Source organism: Bufo bufo, chromosome 4 (genome assembly GCF_905171765.1).
Source record: "Bufo bufo chromosome 4, aBufBuf1.1, whole genome shotgun sequence".
NCBI lineage: Eukaryota > Metazoa > Chordata > Amphibia > Anura > Bufonidae > Bufo > Bufo bufo.
In genome coordinates, this window is record NC_053392.1 from 133,745,415 (window position 1) to 133,773,366 (window position 27,952).

Below are 27,952 nucleotides of genomic sequence, written 5' to 3' on the forward strand. Positions count from 1 at the left end.
ATGTGAAATGGATAACCACCGGAGCGGTCAGCAGCTTACATTTATTCACGTGATAAGAGCAGTACAGGCACTTCTTCAGTATCTTGGACGCAAATTGTTAGGAGGTCACTTTCTTGTATGTAACCTGTAAGTGAGGAGCCATGGCCTGTTTGCTAGTTGCCATGAAAACAGTCTGCTCCAACTTCCCTTCGGCGGTCAGACGGAAGGTACGTGAGATCTGTAAGGGAAGGAGTACAGCGACATGCATCAGTCATGAATAATGCATGTGTTCCTATTAGGACTATCTAGACTTAGGAAGAAACATGCCTTTTTGGCTAAATGTAATCTAATGAGCCAAACCATGCCAGCTCATCTACTCACAGTGTATGTGAATATACCCCAGCATCAGGATTCGGCCCCAGCTGTAAAGATGCAGCCGCCATGACATCAGATTTTACCCATTGCACCCTCTGAATAATCTTCTGTGTGTGTGGATGCGGTTTTAAAAACTCCATTCACGTGTATTGTACTAGAATATGCTGTGGATTTGCAGTGAGGATTCATACGGTGTGTTCACATGTTGGAATTAAATCTGTCATGTCTATTATTTTATGCACTTATATAGCGCTGACATATTCTGCAGTGCTTTACAGACATTAGCATCCAACAGTCCCCTATGGAGCTCACGATCTAAGGTCCCTATCGGTATGTCTTTGGAGTGTGGGAGGAAATCAGAGTACCCGGAGGAAACCCACGCAAGCACGGGGAGGGATCCGCAGCAGAAATCTGAGGCTGACATTGTGGTGTCAGATCCACCCAAGGAGTAGTTCCATTGTCATCTAATGGGGCTAATGTATGGTCCTACCATGTGGAATTTACGAGAAGACAGAGCATGCTACTTGTTCTTGTGATTTTTTTTTCCCACAGTATCACTACCAAAAATCGGAGCATTTTTTTTTTTTGTTAGTGGATCTGTTGTGGATTTATGCACATAACCCAAGCCTAAATCCTCATCAAATCCATAGCCTTATATGATACGCTAATTAGGAAGAGAGGATGCCCCTTTAATATGTAAACAGAGTGCCCCAGGAAGAACAGTTCAGTCTTGGATAACCCCTTTAATGTAAAACTGAATGTTTGTCGGCAGCATATTCCCCTGTTTAAACTGTGAATGTGCTGCCAACAATATACAAACTATATGGGGGATTTGAATGATCATACAGTTTGCATCGGCCCGTGTAAAGGACCCCTTAGTTACTAAATGAACCAACATGAGCCATTTGGTGTATAAAACAGAATCTAACATCAGGTGATTGCTTGGGTCACAGGACAATCTGTATTTGAAGTGCCGCTGTATATTGTGTCTTCATTAGGCCTCTTGCACACAAACGTGCCGTGTTTTGCGGTCCGCAAATTGCGGATCCGAAAAACACGGATGCCGTCTGTGTGGCTTCTGCAATTTGCGAACCGGAACAGAAGGCCCATTATAGAAATGCCTATTCTTGGCCGCAAAATGGACAAGAATAGGACATGATCTATAATTTTTGCGGTGCCACAGAACGGTGCAACGGATGCGGACAGCACACAGAATGCTGTCCGCATCTTTTGCGGTCCCATTGAAGTGAATGGGTCCGCACCAGAGTTGCAAAAAATGCGGCTCGGATGCGGAACCAAACCACGGTCGTGTGCAAGAGGCCTTATACGCACACTTACCTGCTGTACATGAGGTTCTTTGGCAAAGCTGATTCTGCTTAGTGAATGTGAGGTCAGAGTGAGCTGCTCTCCTTGGACTTCTCCTTCTTCCACCTCAACTACACCTGAAAGTTAAGAGACGTACAGATCTTATGGAAGGCCTAGGTAAATCTGCGTAAATGATTGTAGGAGAAATCTCAGCAATACCAGCATTTATGTGAGGGAAAGGCATTAAAACAAGAGATCACAGAAAGTTCTATTCAGTTTTGTAATGTTCTGTACATTTGGTGCTTAAAGAGGGAGTTCTCGTCCTGTGACTTGATGAAAGTGCATATGAAATAATGACCCAGAAAGTTATTTTCTTTTTATTATTATGGAGCAAGTTTTAGTTTTGTAGTATTAAAAATAAAAGTAAAAATGGCAAGCACAGTATGCATACATGTTAATATACAGGGGCCGCGGCACTTGTGTGAGCACTGCAACCTCTCCAATGTTTATTTAGGACCACAAGCCAGACTCACATATACTTGGTATCGCTGCTCCGTGTAGTGCAGTGTTGTCCCATTTAACTAGCGGGAGTGGCACCTCGGTGGAATAAAAGTTGCTATTCACACTACTGCTAATAATAATATAATATTTTGCACGTTCGTCCTGCTCTCTATGGCCTCTACCTAGTCCTGTCAGCAGCAGTGATGGTCAGTTCGCAGTGTTCGCCTGCGAAGACATGCGGGCTGCCATCTTTAGTAAAGTAGACTCACCCGTCCGGTGATGCACAGGTAAGCCCTTACCTGTGCCTGTGCCAGGAGCCGGTCTGAAATCAAATGCAGTCACCGGGAGCAGGCAGTTTCTAGACCAGCCGCCGGGGGCCTTCATTGGGCTGTTCTCGGAACTGCCTGCTCCCGGTGACTGCATTTGATTTCAGACCGGCTCCCGACACAGGCACAGGTAAGGGCTTACCTGTGCATCGCCGGACGGGTGAGTCTACCTTACTAAAGATGGCAGCCCGCATGTGTTCGCTCGCGAACACTGCGAACTGACCATCACTGGTCAGCAGTTCTGTAAGGTCAAAACTGCTGACATACTCCCATCAGCCCAATTGATTGGCAGCTTGCATGCTGGACCATCATTCCTTTCAAATTCCTACCCTCCATGCTTTGCATTTAAGAGGAGCAGGGAACCTGGATCCCAGCAATAATCCCATGGATATACAGTAGAAACATAGAATGTGGCCTTATGCCTATCCCATGCATGCTTAAACTCCTTCACTGTATTTGCAGCTACCACTTCTGCAGGAAGGCTATTCCATGCATCCACTACTCTCTCAGTAAAGTAATACTTCCTGATATTACTTTTAAACCTTTGCCCCTCTAATTTAAAACTATGTCCTCTTGTAGCAGTTTTTCTTCTTTTAAATATTCTCTCCCTCTTTTACCTTGTTAATTCCCAGTGGCGTGCCCGGGGGGGGGGGGGAACAGCTCTGACGGGGGTGCCAGCAGGCCCAGAAGCAATGAGCGCTTCCATCAATACAGATGGAAGCGCTCATTGCTGAAGTGCTGACACCCGTGACCCAGTCCCACATACTGCAGCGGGGCAGGGAGCGGAGCACATAGTTACCTGCCCCGCGCGCGTGATGACGTCATCGCGGGCGCCTGTGCCGGGACTCAGCAACACAGTGCCGGGACTTAGCAGCACAGTGCCGGGACTTAGCAGCACAGTGCCGGGACTCTGCAAGCAAGCGCAGGTAAGTATTTAGCTTTAGGGTTTCCTTTTTTTTTTTTTTATGTGCAAACTTTGGGGGACATGAGGGGGCCGGGGTGGACAGAGGACGTGTGGGGGCAAACTTTTATTTTATTTTATAATGTGGCAACTTTGGGGGACATGAGGGGGGTGCACACAGGAGGACGTGGGGGGGAATATAGTGGGATACTGTGTGGCAGAGTGGGGGGGGGAATTTATTATGAGAGGGATGGCAATGTGGGGGACACTACTGTGTGGGGGGCAGCGTGGGGGACACTACTGTGTGGGGGCAGTGTGGGGGAAATTACTGTGTGGGGGACACTACTGTATGGGGGCAGTGTGGGGGACACTACTATGTGGGGGGACTATTGTGTGGGGGCAGTGTGGGGGAAATTACTGTGTGGGGGCAGCGTGGGGGAAATTACTGTGTGGGGGGCAGCGTGGGGGAAATTACTGTGTGGGGGGCAGCGTGGGGGAAATTACTGTGTGGGGGCAGCGTGGGGGACACTACTGTGTGGGGGCAGCGTGGGGGACACTACTGTGTGGGGGGCAGTGTGGGGGACACTACTGTGTGGGGGACACTACTGTGTGGGGGACACTACTGTGTGGGGGACACTACTGTGTGGGGGACACTACTGTGTGGGGGGCAGTGTGGGGGAAATTACTGTGTGGGGGGCAGCGTGGGGGAAATTACTGTGTGGGGGCAGCGTGGGGGACACTACTGTGTGGGGGGCAGTGTGGGGGAAATTACTGTGTGGGTGACACTACTGTATGGGGGCAGTGTGGGGGACACTACTGTGTGGGGGGCAGCATGGGGGCCTTTCTATTGGAGAGGCATTGTAGAGGCTAGTCTATTATTTCTGGGGACACTATAGAGGGATCATTACCTGGAGCACAATATAGGGTGTTATTATTATTACTGGGGGCACTCTAGGGGACATTATAGCTGCTGTAGACACTATAGGAACATTTGGGGTCATTTATCAAACTGATGTAAAGTAGAACTGGCTTAGTTGCCCATAGCAGCCAATCAGATTCCACCTTTCATTTTTAACAGCTCTTTTGGAAATCAAGTTCTACTGTACTTTACACCAGTTTGATAAAGGACTCCAATTATGTCTATTAGGGTCACTATTTTTCAGCAGTATAGTACCTGGAACATTGGGGAGCACAACGGGCACAGGTATTGTGGGTGGCAGCAGGAGGACACTGTGGGGACACCAGGATGGGGAGGTTGATGGAAAAATTGAGAAATCTAACATGTCTGTGTTACAAACTCTGTAGAGACGAGATGCGGCTGAAAGAATTTCTCATGACGGTCTAACGGAAGAGAAGAGGAAAGAGAAGGTCTTCATGACAGGAGATGTCCCTGGATGTAAGAGGTATGTGGTCAATTATTGGGGGGGGGGGGGGGGGGGTGCCAGAGAAATGACCCACCCCGGGTGCCAAACACCCTGGGCACGCCAGTATTAATTCCCTTTATGTATTTAAAAGTTTCTATCATATCCCCTCTGTCTCGTCTTTCTTCCAAGCTATACATGTTAAGGTCCTTTAATCTTTCCTGGTAAGTTTTATCCTGCAATCCATGTACCAGTTTAGTAGCTCTTCTCTGAACTCTCTCCAAAGTATCAATATCCTTCTGGAGATATGGTCTCCAGTACTGAGCACAATACTCCAAATGAGGTCTCACTAGTGCTCTGTAGAGCGGCATGAGTACCTCCCTCTTTCTACTGGTAATGCCTCTCTCTATACACCCAAGCATTCTGCTAGCATTTCCTGCTGCTCTATGACATTGTCTGCCTACCTTTAAGTCTTCTGAAATAATGACCCCTAAATCCCTTTCCTCAGATACTGAGGTTAGGACTGTATCACTGATTTTATATTCTGCTCTTGGGTTTTTATGCCCCAGGTGCATTATCTTGCACTTATCAACATTACATTTTAGTTGCCAGATTTTTTACCATTCCTCTAGTTTTCCTAAATCCTTTTCCATTTGGTGTATACCTCCAGGAACATCAACCCTGTTACAAATCTTTGTGTCATCAGCAAAAAGACACACCTTACCATCGAGGCCTTCTGCAATTCCACTGATAAAGATATTAAACAATATGGGTCCCAGAACAGATCCCTGAGGTACCCCACTGGTAACAAGACCATGGTCTGAATATACTCCATTGACTACAACACTCTGTTGTCTGTCCCTCAGCCACTGCCTAATCCATTCAACAATATGGGAGTCCAAGCTCAAAGACTGCAGTTTATTGATAAGCCTTCTATGTGGGACAGTATCAAAAGCCTTACTAAAATCTAGATAAGTGATGTCTACTGCACCTCCGCCATCTATTATTTTAGTCACCCAATCAAAAAAATCTTTAAGATTAGTTTGACATGATCTCCCTGAAGTAAACCCATGCTGTTTTTCATCTTTCAATCCATTGGATTTTAGATGTTCCACAATCCTCTCCTTAAGTATGGTTTCCATTAATTTCCCCACTATTGATGTCAGGCTTACTGGCCTATAGTTGCCCGATTCCTCCCTACTACCTTTCTTGTGAATGGGCACAACATTTGCTAATTTCTAATCTTCTGGGACGACTCCTGTTGCCAGTGATTGGTTAAATAAATCTGTTAATGGTTTTGCTTTGTTTAGAAGAAATTGGACATCAAATTCCAAGCCTAGGGCTGCAAACCGTGTCTACACAAACCATAAGAAGGTGTCTGCACAACATTGGGCTATGAGCCAGACGTGGAGCTACAGGTATTCCACTGACTTCACACCACCGCTCTTAAAGGCTATAACACTGCATAGCAAGACGGCAATGGAGGCTGGAATGCAGCCCGCAGCAGCCTTATAAATAAAATCTATACAGAGTGAGAAGGGGGCAGGGGCAGCCAATCATTCAATTGTATGCAGGGGTCAAAATGAAATATATACAGTCTTGGTGGGGGCCAAATGAAATATATACAGTCTGGGGGCCAAATGAAATATATACAGTCTGGGGGCCAAATGAAATATATACAGTCTGGGTGAGGGCCAAGTGAAATATATACAGTCTGGGTGGGGGCCAAGTGAAATATATATAGTCTGGGTGGGGGCCAAATGAAATATACACAGTCTGGGTGGGAGCCAAATGATATATATACAAAGCGAGTGGCAGGGTAATGGGGTTGCGGGTAATTGGGGGTGGGGGGCCCCAATTCATAGTTTGCCCTGGGGCCCACAGAACTCTAGTTACGCCACTGCATTAGACGTGTCTATCGATCCTGTGATTCCCATAATTCCAGGACTTTTTCTTCTTGGTATTGCAATTTTGATGTTAAGGAGTGTAAATTGTACATGTAACAGCTTCTCTGGAGATATCATATATATACATGTATTCCAGGAATTCCTGTGTTGGTACTATATTGACATTACCTGTGTTCTGGGCACTTATAAATGCCACTTGATTGGTCCCAGGCTTCACACGAATGAATCCACATTCTCTGTGCATTGGTTTCCCTGTCTCCGGGTTAGAGGCACAAAACCTGCATCACAGCATAAATCCAGCCAGGTGAGTACACTGCCATTAATACACATATGTACAATAAAGCTGCATTTACCTTTACATCTCCGATTTCCTTATTCCTAACCATGGACTAGTCTGCAGTCTCACTAAGGAGTACCACTTCTAGCAATAGCACCTACCTAGACTATCACATGATATGTAATGCACAGACAAACTGCTCTTTAACTCTCTGTAAGCAGCTGGCCACGTGCAATACAAATTGAACCATGGGATGACATGGGCTACTAAACTATACAGCAAACAGTCATCATCGATTCTACATCATCACTCACGTGAAATTCAGCATTGGCTGTCCTACATGTGAGATGACTGCTTCTTCCTTGTAATGAAAAGAGGGGATTGAGGGGAACTCTCCTTCACCAAGAGGATCAGATACCCATGTTCCTAGCATCCAGGCCAGTGGTGCCACAGCCGGGTTCAGGGGAGGACCAGCTATAAAAGTAACACATTTCATTATTGTAAGTGAATAAAATCCTCTGATACAATCTTATAAATATATTCACCATTAAATACAGGTTAAGGCCTAGTTCACACAAACTTTTTTTTGCGAGTGTACGGGACGTTTTTTTGTGTTCCGTATACGGTCCGTATATGGAACCATTCATTTCAATGGTTCCGCCAAAAAAACGGAATGTGTTCCATATGCATTCCGTTTCCGTATTTCCGTTCCGTTGAAAGATAGAACATGTCCTATATTCCGGAATGGTGGCTCACTCCGGACAAAATTATGGAAATGGTGCTGCAAACCCTCAAGAGGGACACCCACCCTCTAATCAGGATTTATAAAATTACGACTCAAAATTGGGTGAGCACTCAACAACTGGCATTTAGAGGTTAAAAGTTTAATTAAACACTAAAAATATTAGTAATACACACATATATAGAATAAAATAACATAAAATACAATTCTGTATGCTATAAATCTGTCAATTCGCATAAATATACACAAGGAAAATTCACATTCAATTGGTGAAGAGTCTCTGTTATAGCACAATATATAAAGGATATTCTGTGGAAATTTGCAATCTACTACTGAAGAATCTCTATTTGTAGTACAATGGTAAAATATTCTATTTTTTCACTGCCTTATGACCTGTCTGTATCTGGTATATATATTGATTTTCCACAGTATACTTCTAATTATATCCAACAGTCTGATATATCGGTCAGTGGCCCATATTTAGTGATAATGTCCATTCATATCATATTGCGCACATATTCCGATTTGTGTTGGCTGGTTAAGTGATATCTCTTATAGTCTTATATTACCGTTCATGCCGGTCCTTAAACGGGTTATGGAGGTAGTCTCTCCTTACCTTCCTCGTTCCTGTTACAAGCCTTCCTCTAGTTTGGCGAGGGCAACGCGGGACACAGTTGGCATGTCTCTGCGTGCTCTTTCCGCTAACTCACCCGACTTCTCGCGGGAGTTGAGGCTCTGTTCCGGTTTAACCCGCTCACGTGACTTGTATCTAGCGCAACAAGCGAAACAAAGTCCGTCTTAATTCCAGGTATTAGTTATAGTTCTCTGCAACCAGCATTCTGCCCTGCCTCTATGCTGGATGAGGCATTGGTGTACATTTTGGCCAAAGCGTAATAAGCCACTCACCTTGTCAAGGTCGCCTCTATGGAGTGGTCCCTAACACTAGTTCCTACCTGTTCATGGGCCATGACAGCCACACAAAGTCCAGGGAATGCAGGTCAGCATGCACGCCAAGCACACTCTGCCTCTAACCCCGTCCGGTGCCATTACAGCTTTCATCGGATCCAGGGATGCAAGTACCAACATGCATGCTGAGCCCACCATATACTTCTCCTGGAGCCAAATAGCTACTGGTAGGTTCTATATAAGCAGACTCAGTTTTATACTGACTTTAAAACCAGTCTCCAGGACAGATTGACTGGTCAGGTGTGCATGACTGCATGGAGATCGCCACGCCTCCAATATATACTACAAAGAAAAAATGTGGGTGATTGAGTCAGCACAACCCTGTATGTAGGTGCACATCACTATGGCGAAATACATATACAAACGCAAAAATACAAATGTGATAACACTCTGCAACCAGCATTCAGCCAGGTAGGAACTAGTGTTAGGGACCACTCCATAGAGGCGACCTTGATGTGGTGAGTGGCTTATTATGCTTTGGCCAAAATGTACACCGATGCCTCATCCAGCATAGAGGCAGGGTAGAATGCTAGTTGCAGAGTGCTATCACATTTGTATTTTTGCGTTTGTATATGTATTTCGCCATAGTGATGTGCACCTACATACAGGGTTGTGCTGACTCAATCACCCACACTTTTTCTTTGTAGTATATATTGGAGGCGTGGCGATCTCCATGCAGTCATGCACACCTGACCAGTCAATCTGTCCTGGAGGCTGGTTTTAAAGTCAGTATAAAACTGAGTCTGCTTATATAGAACCTACCAGTAGCCATTTGGCTCCAGGAGAAGTATATGGTGGGCTCAGCATGCATGTTGGTACTTGCATCCCTGGATCTGATGAAAGCTGTAATGGCACCGGACGGGGTTAGAGGCAGAGTGTGCTTGGCGTGCATGCTGACTTGCATTCTCTGGACTTTGTGTGGCTGTCATGGCCCATGAACAGGTAGGAACTAGTGTTAGGGACCACTCCATAGAGGCGACCTTGACGTGGTGAGTGGCTTATTACGCTTTGGCCAAAATGTACACCAATGCCTCATCCAGCATAGAGGCAGGGCAGAATGCTGGTTGCAGAGTGCTATCACATTTGTATTTTTGCGTTTATTAGTTATAGTTGTTATAATTCTCGCATGGCCATGCAGATTGTTGCGCAGATGTTTCTTCTTTGATTAAGCGATCCAGGTCAGACGCGTTTCGGGAACTCTCCTTCCCTTCATCAGTGATCACTGATGAAGGCCACTGACCGATATATCAGACTGTTGGATATAATTAGAAGTATACTGTGGAAAATCAATATACACTGCTCAAAAAAATAAAGGGAACACAAAAATAACACATCCTAGATCTGAATAAATTAAATATTCTTCTGAAATACATTGTTCTTTACATAGTTGAATGTGCTGACAACAAAATCACACAAAAATAAAAAAAATGGAAATCAAATTTTTTAACCCATGGAGGTCTGGATTTGGAGTCACACTCAAAATTAAAGTGGAAAAACACACTACAGGCTGATCCTTAAAACATGTCAAAATGAGGCTCAGTAGTGTGTGTGGCCTCCACGTGCCTGTATGACCTCCCTACAACGCCTGTGCATGCTCCTGATGAGGTGGCAGACGGTCTCCTGAGGGATCTCCTCCCAGACCTGGACTAAAGCATCTGCCAACTCCTGGACAGTCTGTGGTGCAACGTGACGTTGGTGGATAGAGCGAGACATGATGTCCCAGATGTGCTCAATTGGATTCAGGTCTGGGGAACGGGCGGGCCAGTCCATAGCATCAATGCCTTCGTCTTGCAGGAACTGCTGACACACTCCAGCCACATGAGGTCTAGCATTGTCTTGCATTAGGAGGAACCCAGGGCCAACCGCACCAGCATATGGTCTCACAAGGGGTCTGAGGATCTCATCTCGGTACCTAATGGCAGTCAGGCTACCTCTGGCGAGCACATGGAGGACTGTGCGGCCCTCCAAAGAAATGCCACCCCACACCATTACTGACCCAATGCCAAACCGGTCATGCTGGAGGATGTTGCAGGCAGCAGAACGTTCTCCACGGCGTCTCCAGACTCTGTCACGTCTGTCACATGTGCTCAGTGTGAAACTGCTTTCATCTGTGAAGAGCACAAGGCGCCAGTGGCGAATTTGCCAATCTTGGTGTTCTCTGGCAAATGCTAAACGTCCTGCACTGTGTTGGGCTATAAGCACAACCCCCACCTGTGGACGTCGGGCCCTTATATCACCCTCATGGAGTCTGTTTCTGACCGTTTGAGCAGACACATGCACATTTGTGGCCTGCTGGAGGTCATTTTGCAGGGCTCTGGCAGTGTTCCTCCTGTTCCTCCTTGCACAAAGGCGGAGGTAGCGGTCCTGCTGCTGGGTTGTTGCGCTCCTACGGCCTCCTCCACGCCTCCTGATGTACTGGCCTGTCTCCTGGTAGCGCCTCCATGCTCTGGACACTACGCTGACAGACACAGCAAACCTTCTTGCCACAGATCGCATTGATGTGCCATCCTGGATAAGCTGCACTACCTGAGCCACTTGTGTGGGTTGTAGACTCCATCTCATGCTACCACTAGAGTGAAAGCACCGCCAGCATTCAAAAGTGACCAAAACATCAGCCAGGAAGCATAGGAACTAAGAAGTGGTCTGTGGTCACCACCTGCAGAACCACTCCTTTATTGGGGGTGTCTTGCTAATTGGCTATAATTTCCACCTGTTGTCTATCCCATTTGCACAACAGCATGCGAAATTGATTGTCACTCAGTGTTGCTTCCTAAGTGGACAGTTTGATTTCACAGAAGTGTGATTGACTTGGAGTTACATTGTGTTGTTTAAGTGTTCCCTTTATTTTTTTGAGCAGTGTATATACCAGATACAGACAGGTCATAAGGCAGTGAAAAAATAGAATATTTTACCATTGTACTACAAATAGAGATTCTTCAGTAGTAGATTGCGAATTTCCACAGAATATCCTTTATATATTGTGCTACAACAGAGACTCTTCACCAATTGAATGTGAATTTCCCTTGTGTATATTTATGCGAATTGACAGATTTATAGCATACAGAATTGTATTTTATGTTATTTTATTCTATATATGTGTGTATTACTAATATTTTTAGTGTTTAATTAAACTTTTAACCTCTAAATGCCAGTTGTTGAGTGCTCACCCAATTTTGAGTCGTAATGTCCTATATTTGGCCGCAAATCACGTTCCGTGGCTCCATTAAAGTCAATGGGTCCGCAAAAAAAATGGAACACATATGGAAATGCATCCGTATGTCTTCCGTATCTGTTCCGTTTTTGCTGAACCATCTATTGAAAATGTTATGCCCAGTCCAATTTTTTCTATGTAATTACTGTATACTGTATATGCCATATGGAAAAACGGAACGGAAAAACGGAACAGAAACGGAAACACAACGGAACTCAAAAACGGAACAACGGATCCGTGAAAAACGGACCGCAAAAAACTATAAAAGCCATACGTTTGTGTGAACTAGGCCTAAAGGTATTGTCTAACTTCAGCAAGTGGCATTTATCATGTAGAGAAAGTTAATACAAGGCACTTACTAATGTATTGTGATTGTCCATATTGCTTCCTTTGCTGGCTTGATTCATTTTTGCATCACATTATACACTGCTCGCTTCCAGGGATTATGACCACCCTGCAGTTCAGCAGTTGTGGTCGTACTTGCACACTATAGGAAAAAGCCTGGCCTATATGTGCTCCCGCGGTCTCAGCCACCAGAAAGACCAGCGCCTTTTCCTATAGTGTGCAAGCGCGGCCACCATTGCTGCACTGCAGGGTGGTCATAACCATGGAAACGAGCAGTGTATAATGTGATGGAAAAATAAATCCAGCCAGCAAAGGAGGCAATATGAACAATCACAATACATTAGTAAGTGCCTTGTATTAAACGGGTTGTCTGTACATGGACAATGGGGGCATATTGCTAGGATATGCCCCCATTGTCTCATAGGTGCGGGTCCCACCGCTGGGACCAGCACCTATATCGAGAACGGGGCCCCCAAGTGAAGGAGGGCTAGGCTATTTCAGTCGGCCCTATAGAAATAAATGGGACCGGGGGCCGCGCATGCGCGCTACGCTCCTCTTCACTTCTATGGGGAGCCGGCTTGGTGGTGGCTGGACCGGAGTCCTCCAGCCACCACCTTGCGGGGCTCCGTTCTCGATATAGGTGGGGGTCCCAGCGGTGGAACCCACACCTATAAGACAATGGGGGCATATCTTAGCGATATGCCCCCATTGTCCATGATGAGACAACCCCTTTAACTTTCTCTACATGATAAATGCCATTTGCTTAAGGCTACTTTCACACTAGAGCAAAAACTCTAGTGTGAAAGTATGATGGATCTCAATACCGGAAAATAGAAACGCTAGTGTGAAAGTAACCATAGAGTCTCAATACTGGAAAAAAAACGCTTACGTTTTGTCCCCATTCATTGTCAATGGGGACAAAATGTAACTGAACAGAATGGAATGATTCAAAATGCATTCCGTTCCGTTTGGTTGCTTTCTCATATCGGATGCTGCGGTTTTCTTTCCGTGATGGGATGCGGAGCAAGACAGGTCCACAATGCAAGTCAAGAGGACGTATCCATTTTCACAGACACAATAGAAAACGGTTCCGTCCCCTATTGACTTTAAATGGAGTTCATGACGGATCCATCATTGCTGTGTTAAAGATAATACAACCGGATCCGTTCATAACGGATGCAGATAGTTGTATTATCAGTAACAGAAGCGTTTTTGCTGAGCCCTGCCGGATCCAGTAAAAACGCTAGTGTGTAAGTACAGTAGCCTAAGTGAGACAACCCCTGTAAAGCCTAAATACAGTACCTGGTTGCAATATTTATCTTGTACTGATTATTTTTACGAAGAAGGTTTGTACACAAACATAGAAGAGGATTCTTTACGGTAAGAGCAGTGAGACTATGGAACTCTCTGTCTGAGGAGGTGGTGATGGTGAGTACAATAAAGGAATTCAAGAGGGGCCTGGATGTATTTCTGGAGTGTAATAATATTACAGGCTATAGCTACTAGAGAGGGGTCGTTGATCCAGGGAGATATTCTGATTGCCTGACTGGAGTCGGGAAGGATTTTGTTTTCCCCTAAAGTGGGGAAAATTGTCTTCCTCTGGATCAACTTGCAGGATAACAGGCCGGACAGATGTCTTTTTTCGGCCTCATAAACTATGTTACTATATTCTCACACATCTTCTATCCTCTTCTTCTATATATATAAAGAAGGATGTATATATGTAAGTATGTATGTATGTTCCGCGATCACTCAAAAACGCAACCATCAATTTCAACTAAACTTGGTATACACATCACTTGCTACCTGGAAAGAAATCTTGTGGGGGTCATACGCCCCTACACAGCAGCTGCATGGAATTTGGATGCTCCAACTGTTTTTGCTACACACATTGCTATGTAACTAAAAAACTGATCGATCAATTTCTGATGGTAGAGGTAACATGCCGGTACACAATGAGTTTCTGTCTGTCCCGACGTCTGTCTGTCCTTTATGCACGACCAAACGACTTGACCGTTCTTCACCAAATTTGGCACACAGGTACATCAGGTGTCCAGGAAGGTTTTAGACTCAGCTCTCTAGGACGTACCGTTCCTGAGATATTCTCAAAAAATGACCTGCATTAGCCAATACAAGCCTGCAAGTCTTTCTCTTTATCTCTTTATATCCCAACTGCCATACACACGGTCACATGTCCCTTATCAGCCAATAGAAGCTCGCAGGCCCTTAGTCTCCGCATACACACAGTTTTACTATAGGTTTCCATAACAACCCAGCCGCACTGAGAGGCGGCCACTCACTCGGCCGCTTCATCCTCAATGCGCCTGCGCCGATGACGTCACATCTACACCCGGCGCAGGCGCATTGAGGATGAAGCTGCCGAGTGAGTGGCCGCCTCTCAGTGCGCCTGCACCGATTGAAGATAGGTACGGCCGCGGCGCAGGCGCCAGATATTGAATGAAAACAGGCAGGGCCAGCGGAGAAAGATCCTGTCCGCTGGCCCTGTCAATCAACAAGCAGAGGGGGCGTCATTACCATCGGAGGATGCGGCTGCTACCAGCAAGTAGCCGCCCTACTTGCTGGTAGCAAGGTAATTTACATATTATAAAAATAGGGTTTTAGCAAATTCTACTGAACCAAAATTATTATTTTACTTATGTATGGATAAATCGCAGTGTAGGGGTTATTATTAAGCAAAAAAAACAAAAAACGGTTTAGTGGGCTGACAGAAGCCCTTTAAGGGGGCGGACACTGTGGAGGTCACTGCTAAGGGGGCAGGGGCCACTATTAAAGAGGAAACTGCTGTGGAGGTCACTGTTAAGGCAGCAGGGTACTGTGGAGTCACTGTCAAGGGAGTGGGGTGCTGTGAAACTCACTGTTAAAGGGGCAGGCTACTGTGAAGGTCAAAGTTAAGGGGATGGGCTGCTGTGGAGGTCCCATTTTAAGACACTGCGACATGTGACATACTGCGACGCGACAGTCGCAGAAAAATCCATCTTGGATGGATTTTTTGCGACTGTCGTGTCGCAGTCGAAGCATGCCACATCGCAGTGTGGCACCATAGCCTATCATTATAAAAATTGTTGAGACAAAATGTCGCGCGACACATGTCGTCGTGTAGCCCTAGCATTAAAGGGGTAGGGTGCTGTGGAGGTCACTGTTAAGGGGGCAGGAGCCACTATTAAAGAGGAAACTGCTGTGGAGCTCACTGTTAATGTAGCAGGGTACTGTGAGGTCACTGTTAAGGGAGCGGGTTACTGTGGGGGTCACTGTTAAGGAAGCGGGGTACTGTGGAGGTCACTGTTAATGTAGCAGGGTACTGTGAGGTCACTGTTAAGGGAGCTTGTTACTGTGATGTCACTGTTAAGGGAGCGGGATACTGTGGAGGTCACTGTTAAGGGGGCGGGCCCGTGAGGAGGTCACTGTCAAGGGAGTGGGATGCTGTGAAACTCACTGTTAAAGGGCCAGACTGCGGTGAAGGTCCCATTTTAAAGTGGCAGGGCACTGTGGGGGGGGGTCAGTGTTAAGGGGTGTGAGACTGTGGAGTTCACTGTTAAAGGGGCGGGGTGCTGTAGGGGTCACTGTTATGGGGGATACTGTCGATATCTTTTAACGACACATACAAACATGAAATGAAATAGATTAAATATACCTGTGCGAAGCTGGGTCCTTCTGCTAGTGTGTATACACACACAGTTTATTATTTTTGCGGCCGCACAAACACTTAAATTTAAACTTCATTTAAATGTGTCCTAGTATATTCCTCATAGTCCTTCTGCTAGTTAGATGTATATTATCTGACCCTTTCAAATCGATTTTGCCGGAACCAGCCGACCTCCATGGTGTATGAATAGCGTCTTAAGTCTCTTCCGACAGTAAAGCTGGACATACACATTACACAGAAGTTGGTTGATGGCTGAACAATCAAAAATCTGTTGAACAGTCATTTCACAGACACGGTCATACATATTTTACTCCATATTGGCCGTCAGAGTTGATGAAACTGTTCATACACTTTCAATGAAACCGGGTGATGGACAAAAGATCTTTCTGGGAACATTCTTTCAAAGAAAGATATTTCTTCCGATCAGGCAAAAATATTAAACACGGCCAACTTCTTTTCAAATCGTAATAGTCTATTATTGGTTGGCTAGAAATCGCTTGTTAATGTTTGGTTGTAATTATCCATTTTGATCAACTTTAGACTAATTTGTATGACCACTTTAAGTGTCAGGGGAGATAAGGGGCTGTAGGGATTTCAACTGCCCAATCCTCTTGTTCATGGGACTGACCCCCACAAGAAGTATCTAGCAGCAGCTTATATCTTTTTTTGTTACTAAGAATACATGCACATCAGACGAGCCAAGCATGCGTGTATATGGGGAAGGGGGATCCGGAAAGATAGCCGTCAACAGGATGAGTGTTCAATTGACACCTATCTAATGGGGACCATACTCTTTAGTCGGTCTGCATTGTTAATGGCCACGTGGTATTGCAGGTGCTGTGCTGTCATTAACAATGCAGACCGAATAAACAGGGCGGTCCTAAATAATTTAATTAGGGCCTACCGCAGCCTCTACAGCCATAGCAGCAGCAACAGCCGTGTTGCAACCATGACATGACCGCGCAATGTAGTCGAACTCATAGTGCAGAATTTCATTCACAATTGCACAATATTCTATCAAATACAGTTGATAAATCCCTAATAGATTCAATTAGCTCCTGTGATGCAATTTTTTGTATTTTACTCCAAAATACAAATCACAAGAGCAAGTTCTGTGTGATGTTAAAAATAGGGAATACCGGGAGCATCCTGGAACATTATGAGTGTGGGTGAGACAGGATTACAATACAGGATGTAACTCGGGATCAGTATAAGGTAGGTACAAATTTAGGGCTCTTTCACATGAGCGTGTCCCTTGCGGGAATCACGCTCCGTGTGAGAGATGGATTGTGCGTTCTGGACTAACAGAAGCACACAGCATTATCATGATTGATAATGTTGTGTGCCTCTGCGTGACTTTTCTGTAACAGAATCATAGTTACATAAAGCAGTCAGGCAGAGGCACACAGCATTATCAATCATGATAATGCCGTGCGCTTCCTCTCTCGCGATCCCTCTCTCACACAGAGTGTGATTCTCGCAAGGGACACACTTGTGTGTAAGAGCCCTTAGTGGGCTACTAGAACGCTGAATGTACTATGAGGAATATACTAGGGCACATTTAAATGAAGTTTAAATTTAAGTGTTTGTGCGGCCGCAAAAATAATGAAACTGTGTGTGTGTGTGTGTATATATATATATATATATATATATATATACACACAGTACAGACCAAAAGTTTGGACACACCTTCTCATTCAAAGAGTTTTCTTTATTTTCATGACTATGAAGGCATCAAAACTATAAATTAACACATGTGGAATTATATACATAACAAACAAGTGTGAAACAACTGAAAATATGTCATATTCTAGGTTCTTCAAAGTAGCCACCTTTTGCTTTGATTACTGCTTTGCACACTCTTGGCATTCTCTTGATGAGCTTCAAGAAGTAGTCACCTTAAATGGTCTTCCAACAGTCTTGAAGGAGTTCCCAGAGATGCTTAGCACTTGTTGGCCCTTTTGCCTTCACTCTGCGGTCCAGCTCACCCCAAACCATCTCGATTGGGTTCAGGTCCGGTGACTGTGGAGGCCAGGTCATCTGGCGCAGCACCCCATCACTCTCCTTCATGGTCAAATAGCCCTTACTTTCAAAGTTTTCCCAATTTTTCGGCTGACTGACTGACCTTCATTTCTTAAAGTAATGATGGCCACTCGTTTTTCTTTACTTAGCTGCTTTTTTCTTGCCATAATACAAATTCTAACAGTCTATTCAGTAGGACTATCAGCTGTGTATCCACCTGACTTCTCCTCAACGCAACTGATGGTCCCAACCCTATTTATAAGGCAAGAAATCCCACTTATTAAACCTGACAGGGCACACCTGTGAAGTGAAAACCATTTCAGGGACTACCTCTTGAAGCTCATCAAGAGAATGCCAAGAGTGTGCAAAGCAGTAATCAAAGCAAAAGGTGGCTACTTTGAAGAACCTAGAATATGACATATTTTCAGTTGTTTCACACTTGTTTGTTATGTATATAATTCCACATGTGTTAATTCATAGTTTTGATGCCTTCAGTGTGAATCTACAATTTTCATAGTCATGAAAATAAAGAAAACTCTTTGAATGAGAAGGTGTGTCCAAACATTTGGTCTGTACTGTATATATATATATATATATATATATATATATATATATATTTATTAGCAGAAGGACCCGGCTTTGCACAGGTATATTTCATTTAATGTTTGTGTGTGTCGTTAAAAGAGATCGAAAGTATCCCCCATAACAGTGCACAGGCTCTTTTGTTTATCATAACACACTGCCGGGCGGAAGCTTCCGCCCAGCAGTGTGTTCGATGACATCACCGGCTCTGATGGGCGGGCTTTAGCGCTGCCCTAGTCGTTTTACTGGCTAGGGCAGAGCTAAAGCCCGCCCATCAGTGCCGGTGACGTCACCGGGCTTCCTGGCAGCCCCATGGAGAGCCCGGTTCGTCACCGGAACTCCTAAAAATGCCTTTGCCCTGCGCGATTTAGCGCAGGGCAAAGGAGAGCATCGAAGCATGAACTGCTCCGATGCTCAAGTCAGGGGGGCTGCCTGGGTGAAAATGGAGGTATGTCCGGGTTCAGCTCTGAACTCGGACAACCCCTTTAGCACTGACCCCCCCCCCCCCCCACAGTGCCCTGCCACTTTAAAATGGGACCTCAACAGCAACTTTGACCTCCCTTAGGGGCCCGCCCCCCTTAACAGTGACCTCCACAATACCCCGCTGCCTTAACAGTGACCTCCACGGCAGTTGCCCCTTTAAGAGTGGCCCCTGCCCCTTTAACAGTGGATTCCACAGTGTCCACCCCTTTAACAGTGACGTCCACAGCGGCCTGCCCCCTTAACAGTAACATCCACAGTGAACACCTCTTTAACAGTGATCTCCACAGTGCCTGCCTATTTAACAGTGACCTCCACAGCTCCCTGCCCTGTCGCAGTCGCAGCATGTCACATGTCGCAGTGCAACACCATAGACTATCATTAGAAAAATTGGCGCGCGACACATGTAGCAGTGTAGTTGTGCTCTATGTATTGTGCGACTTATTGTTGTCGTGTAGCCCTAGCCTAAAGCTGACCTACAGCAGTGAAGAAAAATGGCTAGGTTGTTATGGAAACCTGAGTAAAACTGTGTGTATGTGGAGACTAAGGGCCTGCGAGCTTCTATTGGCTGATAAGGGACATGTGACCGTGTGTATGGCAGTTAGGATATGAAGAGAAAGACTTGCAGGCTTGTATTGGCTAATGCAGGTCATTTTTGGGGAATATCTCAGGAACAGTACGTCCTAGAGAGCTGAGACCCCCAGAAGATTTCTTTCTAGGTAGCAAGGGATGTGTATACCAAGTTTCATGGAAATCAATGGTTGCGTTTTTGAGTGATCGCAGAACACACATACATATATACATAAATACATCCACACATATATACGTCCTTCTTTATATATATATATATATATATATATATATATATATATATATATATATAGCTCTGTTCACATCCGTGTCAGGACATCCACAGCAGATTCCTTTATATTTGGCAGAAAAAAATAGTACGACATGCGTGACACCATGACAGAACCTAATAGACCCCTCTGTAAGGGCTCCTGCACACAACCGTATCTATCAGTTTTTGAGGTCCGCAAATGGCAGATCCGCAAAACACAGATACCGTCCGAGAGCATGCCGCCATGTTATTTTTTCTCCTGCAGAAATGTCCTATCCTTGTTGCAAAATGGACAAGAATAGGACGTTATATTTTTTTGCCCCATTGAGATGAATGGGTCCGCATCCGATCCTCAAAAAACACGAATCGGATGCAGACCAAAACTACGGCCGTATGCATGAGCCCTTAGTCAATGGGATTTGTTGGGTGCTGCTGGTGTCTGTCGTGTGACGGATTCGGCAGAGCATTGTGGCTGCCGTCAGTAATGAAAGCCACAACAGAATATTCAAACAAAACTCTGTGTATTTTATTACACTGCTCACAAATGTGTAACTTTGACTTTAGAGCTAAACCAAATTAATAGGTTTCTAATAGGTGCAATCCTTTACTGCCTCCTAGTGGCTACTATGGTAATTATAAAAACAATCGGTAAAACTCCACTTACAGGAAACCACTGAAGAAGTTAGTAGCCAGTAGCAAACTGGAGAGCCCCCTTTGCCTCTAACTGAAAGAACAAGGGGGCATATTTACTAACTTTGGGGCACATTTATTAAGACCAGCATTTTAGATGCCGATCTTAATAAAGTCCTGCACTGGCAGTGGAAAGTTATAAAGAAGCCCCGGCCTCTTCATAACGTCATTCAGATCCACTGACGCTTCTGAATGTAAGACGGCTTACTAGCTGTCTTACATCTAGACCATTTTCTACACCTGAAACAAGAGTATAAAATGGTAAATGAGATGGGCCTGCTGGCAGGTCCCTTTCCCCAGTACACCCAGTCTGCACCAGAAATTGTTGTGCCTTTTTCCTAGGTGTATAACATTTATATCTAAATATCCTAATTATAGTGGATTTGATTATATGAGGCCATATTGTGATATATTCACCATTTTTGTATGTATTTTTAAAGTTGGCCAAAATAGGTTCATGGAAAGGACACTGTTCATAGGGTTTCTTCTCTATAGATGTACCAGTTTGAGAAGAGTCATTCTTGTCTCTTTATAGATTTATGACTAAGATAAGGATATTCTCTAGACATATCTGGTACTAATTACCCCTACAGTTGATGTCTATTGGTGAAGCAGAAAATCTGTGGTGTCTGTATACACATATAATGAACCTTATTTTTTTTTTTTTTGTATAAGATAATCAATAGGACATATGTATTATTTTATTTTGTTAAATATTATAAAGGACGTCAATGCATCTATTATCCTATATATTTCTCACTAGGAATGCATGCACTCCTAAAATATGGTGAGAAGAATTTTAAGTATAGACTTTGTTAAAGAGTTCCCATTCAGGGAAAGCTGTGTTATTTTAACTAACAATGAATCACCCGTTGAAGTGATAGAGGGGGCACACATGTCTGTGAGAGTACAAGGTCTATTATATTCTTATCTGTACCATAAATTTGATAGTTGGGAGATGTCTAAAATGGTACCTAAGGCCTATGCTTTATATGATACATGTGTCAAAGTTAATCCCTGTAGCTCTGATTTAGGATTCCATATGTTATGTGTATGGAGTGTAAGATGAAGTCAGACCTGGACATTCAACCCTTACTGTTAATTATGCTAATAGCTTATGCACTAGTGCCACCTAGGTATAAATAAGTAACATTACACCAACAGCAGAAATGCATTCTGGGTAATACAGTGACATCACAGTCATTATCATATGTACACGCCTAATCGACAATGATTGGAAAACTCCAAGTTGGGAAGGTGTGTCTAACTGATACGTTTTTGATAATAAACCACACACAACAAAGAGAGAATAAAGGAAGAAACAAAGAAAGAAAGGAGAGACCCCAGAAGAAAAATCCCAATGATCAGAACAGACTTTAGAGCTGACTTCCCTTAGACTCTGCATATCATCTGCATTCTCGGGTAACATATAACTTTATTATGTGTAGTATTGGAAAAATCCAGAACACCTTCCCATAAATCTAAAATATACCTTTCAATAATCTATTAAAACGTTAGCTCAGATCAAGCTCAGATCCCATGGATCAAGACAACATGTATACAAATTGAAATGCTTAATATCTCAGATCAAGATAAAATTCTCCAGAGTTACTCACGGTTTGCTGAAATAGCCCAATGTCCCTTATTTGAGGATTATAGGGGACTCATATAAGAGGTACGTGGCGAGGAAGGACTTGATGATGATATCACTGGTAGGAAATCCAGGACAACGCAACATGCGGACAAACGATAAGAACCTATTTCTCCCTATGCGTCCCTTCATAGGCCTCAACCCAGGGACACCCCTTAAAGGATTTGGTTCCCTGTCCTCGTTTCTTGTCTGAATACCCCTATTAAACCCTACCCTAAACAGAAAATATTAATTTGAGTAAAAAAGGCTGAGTACAAAATCTGCACGGAAAAAACGCGCTGTGTGTAGGCACTCTTAAAACCCTAAAGAATCTATTCAAAAACACCACACATATAATACAAAAAGCATCTTTATTAGTGTCTGCAAGAAGACATACCAATAATAATATGAGACATTTATAAAATACAGCAAAAAGGTGCAAAGACGGGAATATGCCCCATGAAGCTCCAATATGCACATATAGTTTTATAAAACAATACTGGGCAATGGTTCATACCCAACATTTAATATATACTTCCTCCATTGTTTTGTATAAGTATAGGATCAACTTCCAGGGCCATAGTGTCCACCAAAGGCCTCATGCACACGGCCGTTGTTTGGGTCCGCATCCAAGCCGCCGTTTTGGCGGCTCGGATGCGGACCCATTCAATTCAATGGGGCCGCAAAAGATGCAGACAGCACTCCGTGTGCTGTCCGCATCTGTTGCTCCATTCCATGGCCCCGCTAAAAAAATATAACATGTCCTATTCTTGTCCGCACTTTGCGGACAAGAATAGGCATTTATATTGAAGGCTGTCCGTGCCGTTCCGCAAATTGCGGAACGCGCACGGACGCCATCCATGTTTTGCAGATCCACGATTTGCGGACCGCAAAACACACCACGGTCGTGTGCATGAGGCCAAACACTGCTAATAAAATGCCCCAGCAGAGCAGTGGGCTATGAGGTACAGATATTACCAATAGCAAAACAATAGAATAAAACAAACGATGGTGACAATAGACCTACATACTTAGGCCTCATGCACACGACCGTTCTTTTATTCCGTGTCCGTTGTTCCATTTTTCGTGATTTTCTGAGGACCCATTGACTTTCAATGGGTCCGTTGAAAACTCGGCTAATGCACCGTTTGCCATCCGCGTCCGTGATCCGTGGTTCCAGTCCGTCAAAAAAATATAACCTGTCCTATTTTTTTCTAAAACAGTTCGCGGACCCATTCAAGTCAAAGGGACCGCTAAAAAACGTGGAGGCACACAAGATTGTCATCCGCGTCCGTGTCCGTTTTTTTCCTATCATTTGCATGGCAAACTTGTCTTAGACTTTTTTTTACTTTCCTTCATGTCTGGTGATCCTCCAAAAATAAAGGAAGACACACGGAAACGGACCACGGAACAACGGAACCCCATTTTGCGGAACGGAACACAACGGTCGTGTGCATGAGGCCTTAGGCAGAGGCATGACCAAGCACAGTGTAAGTCTAAACATACCGTTTGCAGAGCTGGAGGGGGCAGAGAGGGGTTTCTTTCTCTGCCCCCTCCAGCTCTGCAAACGGTATGTTTAGACTTAGGCTACATGCACATGACTGTATGTGTTTTGCGGTCCGCAAATTGCGGATCTGCAAAAAAATAAAATAAATGGATGACGTCCTTATGGCATCCGTTTTTTTTTTGCGGATCCATTTGTCTATGCCTATCCTTGCCGGCATAACGGACAAGAATAGGACATGCTCTATTTTTTTGCGGAATGGAACCATGGACAACAGACACGAAAAACAAACGGTTGACTATCCACATTTTTTAACAACTCCATAGAAATGAATCGCATCCTATCCGCAAAAAAAATGGAAAAGGACACGGAAACAAAATACGTTCGTGTGCATGTAGCCTTAGGCCTCATGCACACGACCGGATGTATTTTGCGGTCCACAAAAAACGGATCCGTAAAAAATACGGATGACATCCGTGTGCATTCCGTATTTTGCGGAACGGAACAGCTGTACCCTAATAGAACAGTTCTATCCCTGTCTGTAATGCGGACAATAATAGGACATGTACTATTTTTTTGCAGAATGGAAATACTGACATACGGAAACGGAATGCACACGGAGTACCTTCCGTTTATTTTGCGGACCCATTGAAATGAATGGTTCCGTATACGGTCTGTAAAAAAACGGAACGGACACGGAATGAAAATATGTTCGTGTGCATGAGGCCTTACACTGTGCTTTGCTCATGCCTCTGCCTAATGTAGGTCTATTGTCACCATATGCATAGGTTGTAATAACATCTTTTGTTTTATTCTATTGTTTTGCTATTGGTAATATCTGTGCCTCATAGCCCACTGCTCTGCTGGGGCATTTGATCAGCAGTGTTTTGTGGACACATAGAGCCAGATTAAGGCTCCATTCACACGTCCGCAAAATGTGTCCGCATCCGTTCCGCAATTTTGCGGAACGGGTGCGGACCCATTCATTCTCTATGGGGACGGAATGGATGCGGACAGCACACAGTGTGCTGTCTGCAGCCGCAATTTACGGAGCGCGGCCCCGATTTTGGGTCCGCAGCTCCGCAAAAAGATAGAGCATGTCCTATTCTTGTCCGCAGCTTGCGGACAAGAATAGGCATTTCTATGGGGGGTGACGGGCTGGTGTGTTGCGGACCCGCAATTTGCGGGTCCGCAACACAGCACGGATGTGTGAATGTAGCCTTATCATTACTCTGACAGCTCACTCCACTTTCACATATGGCTAAAGTCAGTTTTAGGGCTCTTTCACACCTGCGTTGTTGTCTTCCGGCATAGAGTTCCGTCGTCGGGGCTCTATGCCGGAAGAATCCTGATCAGGATTATCCTAATGCATTCTGAATGGAGAGAAATCCGTTCAGGATGCATCAGGATGTCTTCAGTTCCGGAACGGAACGTTTTTTGGCCGGAGAAAATACCGCAGCATGCTGCGCTTTTTGCTCCGGCCAAAAATCCGGAACACTTGCCGCAAGGCCGGATCCGGAATTAATGCCCATTGAAAGGCATTGATCCGGATCCGGCCTTAAGCTAAACGTCGTTTCGGCGCATTGCCGCATCCGACATTTAGCTTTTTCAGAGTGGTTACCATGGCTGCCGGGACGCTAAAGTCCTGGCAGCCATGGTAAAGTGTAGTGGGGAGCGGGGAGCAGTGTACTTACCGTCCGTGCGGCTCCCCGGGCGCTCCAGAGTGACGTCAGGGCGCCCCAAGCTCATGGATCATGTGATCACATGGATCACGTCATCCATGCGCATGGGGCGCTCTGACGTCATTTTGGAGCGCCCGGGGAGCCGCACGGACTGTAAGTATACCGCTCCCCCGCTCCCCACTACTACTATGGCAACCAGGACTTTAATAGCGTCCTGGGTGCCATAGTAACACTGAACGCATTTGGAAGACGGTTCCGTCTTCAAATGCTTTCAGTACACTTGCGTTTTTCCGGATCCGGAGTGTAATTCCGGCAAGTGGAGTACACGCCGGATCCGGACAACGCAAGTGTGAAAGAGGCCTTAGCCAAGTCAGATTTCTGATCGGCCCTTTAAGACTGTAATAAATGTGGTTTGACGGTAGCAGTTTATCCGTCAGTAAGCAGCTTTACAAAAGTCGCACATCTTTACGAAAAAGTCGCATGTTCTATTAAAAAGTCGCATAAGATAAGCATGGTCCTCACTGGAGTAAAATTGCACATTTTTTGCGACTTTTTAAATAGTCGCAATAGTAAATCTGTCTAGAGATTCATTTACATAAGAAAACACGCCCACTTTCAGAAAACTGGCGAGCATAGTGCAGAACCAATAAAAGTAGCGTTTTTTTGCGCAGTTTAAGCGATTGCGGAAAAATTAGAAACTTTTTCACTCCATTATTCTGACTTGAGCTAATGATAAATCTGGCCCTATGGCCCTGGAAATTGATCCTATACTTATACAAAACAATGGAGGAAGTATATATTAAAGGGATTCTGTCATCTGGATTTTGCCCATAGAGCTGCGGACAATTGCTGCTAGATCGCCGCTAGCACGTCCGGAATATACATTCCCCATAGCTGTGAGTGCTTTTATTGTGTCAAAAAAACTATTTTATATATATGTAAGTGAAGCAAGTAAGGTGCCCAAGGGGCTGTTACTAACGTTTCTGGTGCCCAGCCATGCCCACTGTGAAGGAGCCCAGCACCGCCCGCATCCTCCGAATCCCCTCCTTGCTTCCCGACGTCACAAAGTTAGTGCGCCGCAATCTCGCGCATGCGTGAGTATGGCCTCATGCACGCGACCTTTGTGTGCATCCGCGGCCGTTGTTCTGTTTTCCGTTTTTTTTTCGCGGACCCATTGACTTTCAATGGGTCCGTGGAAAAAAATCGGAAAATGCACCGTTTGGCTTCCGCGTCCGTGATCCGTTTTTCCAGTCCGTGAAAAAAATAGGACCTGACCTATTTTTTTCACGGACAACGGTTCACGGACCCATTTAAGTCAATGGGTCAGTGAAAAATCACGGATGCACACAAGATAGTCATCCGCGTCCGTGATCCGTGTCCGTGATCCGTGTCCGTTTTTCCTATCATTTTCAATGCAAACTTGACTTAGTTTTTTTTTTTTACTTTTCATGTCCGTGGATCCTCCAAAAATCAAGGAAGACCCACGGATGAAAAAACGGACACGGATCACGGAACAACAGAAACCGTTTTTGCGGACCGCAAAAAAAAAACGTCCGTGTGCATGAGGCCTATGCCACATGTCAGTGCCGACATAGTGTTCCTTCCCTGTGTTGGCATCAGCCTCAGGGAACGAACTGCGCATGCGGTAGCTGCGAGATTACGGCGCTCTAACTTTGCGACGTCGGAGAGCAAGGCGGAGATTCGGAGGATGCGGGCGGTGCTGGGCTCCTTCACAGTGGGCATGGCTGGGCACCAGAAACGTTAGTAACAGCCCCTTGGGCACCTTACTTACCTCATTTACATGTATCTAAAATCGTTTTTTTTGACACAATAAAAGGACTGAGAGCTATGAGGAATGTATACTGCGGACGTGCTAGTGGCGATCAAGCAGTGCATGTCTGCAGCTCTATAGGCAAAATCCAGGTGACAGAATCCCTTTAAATGTTGGGTATGAACCACTGCACAGTATTGTTTTATAAGGCTATATGTGGATATTGGAGCTGGATGGGGCATATTCCCGTCTTTGCACCTTTTTGCTGTATTTTATAATTGTCTCTCATATTATTATTTGTATGTCTTCTTGCAGACACTAATAAAGATGCTTTTTGTATTATATGTGTGGTGTTTTTGAACAGGTTCTTTAGCTATGCTCCCACACAGTTATTTTGATTATATTTTGGGTATCTAACTCTTAAAACCCTCCAACAAGTCGCTAAATTCCGCGCAACTACAGCATGTGCCAACTTTCACACTTTTGGCGTCAGTTTTGTGGATCAGAGGGGATGGTCAATTTCCCTCATAGTTTTTCCCACTGTAGAAAGTATTTCCGCAGCCTTTTCTATATGTCTTGCAGGACTTCACCATAGACTATGTGAAACTCTGTATGGAAATCCACAGAAAATACGGTAGGTCACGAAATCTGCAACATTAGTTCCGCTTGCGGTTTTGCTGTGAACTCACTGGTGCAGATTTGACAGCGTGTTAATAGCTACCTAAAAATAAAAGGGCTAAAGACACCAAGGGGTTAACAGAATATGCCAGTGATGGTGTGGCGCCCTGTGCTGCACCCCAGCAGGGAAGGGGACATGTCTCCAGCCACAGCAGATCCTTTACCTGCACTCAGCTCACTTGCCATTCTCCCCTCTGCAGGCAGGAAGTGAT

The 27,952-nt window shown here is 44.8% G+C and overlaps 1 protein-coding gene across 2 annotated transcripts; it reads right to left on the bottom strand.

The window, feature by feature from the left end:
* THAP4 (THAP domain containing 4) lies at nt 1-27,952 on the bottom strand. 2 transcript variants are annotated; one of them, XM_040431023.1, is made up of 5 exons: nt 27,905-27,952; nt 7,247-7,406; nt 6,824-6,933; nt 1,693-1,796; nt 1-217 (listed from the first exon to the last, which is right to left on the bottom strand). In XM_040431023.1, exons 1-5 carry the CDS (start codon nt 27,924-27,926, stop codon nt 98-100), a joined length of 516 nt encoding a protein of 171 aa, XP_040286957.1. In that variant the 5' UTR covers nt 27,927-27,952; the 3' UTR covers nt 1-97. The 2 variants fall into 2 exon arrangements, with proteins under 2 accessions (XP_040286957.1, XP_040286958.1); XM_040431024.1 differs by having other exon boundaries at nt 27,820-27,922.

Coding starts and splice junctions, on each gene's coding strand:
- THAP4 (XM_040431023.1), bottom strand. CDS start 27,926: ATGGCAAGTGAGCTGAGTGCAG. Junction 6,934..7,246: donor CAGCCAATGCTGAATTTCAC/GTGAGTGATGAT, acceptor GCTGTGATGCAG/GTTTTGTGCCTCTAACCCGG. Junction 218..1,692: donor AAGAACCTCATGTACAGCAG/GTAAGTGTGCGT, acceptor CTTCCCTTACAG/ATCTCACGTACCTTCCGTCT.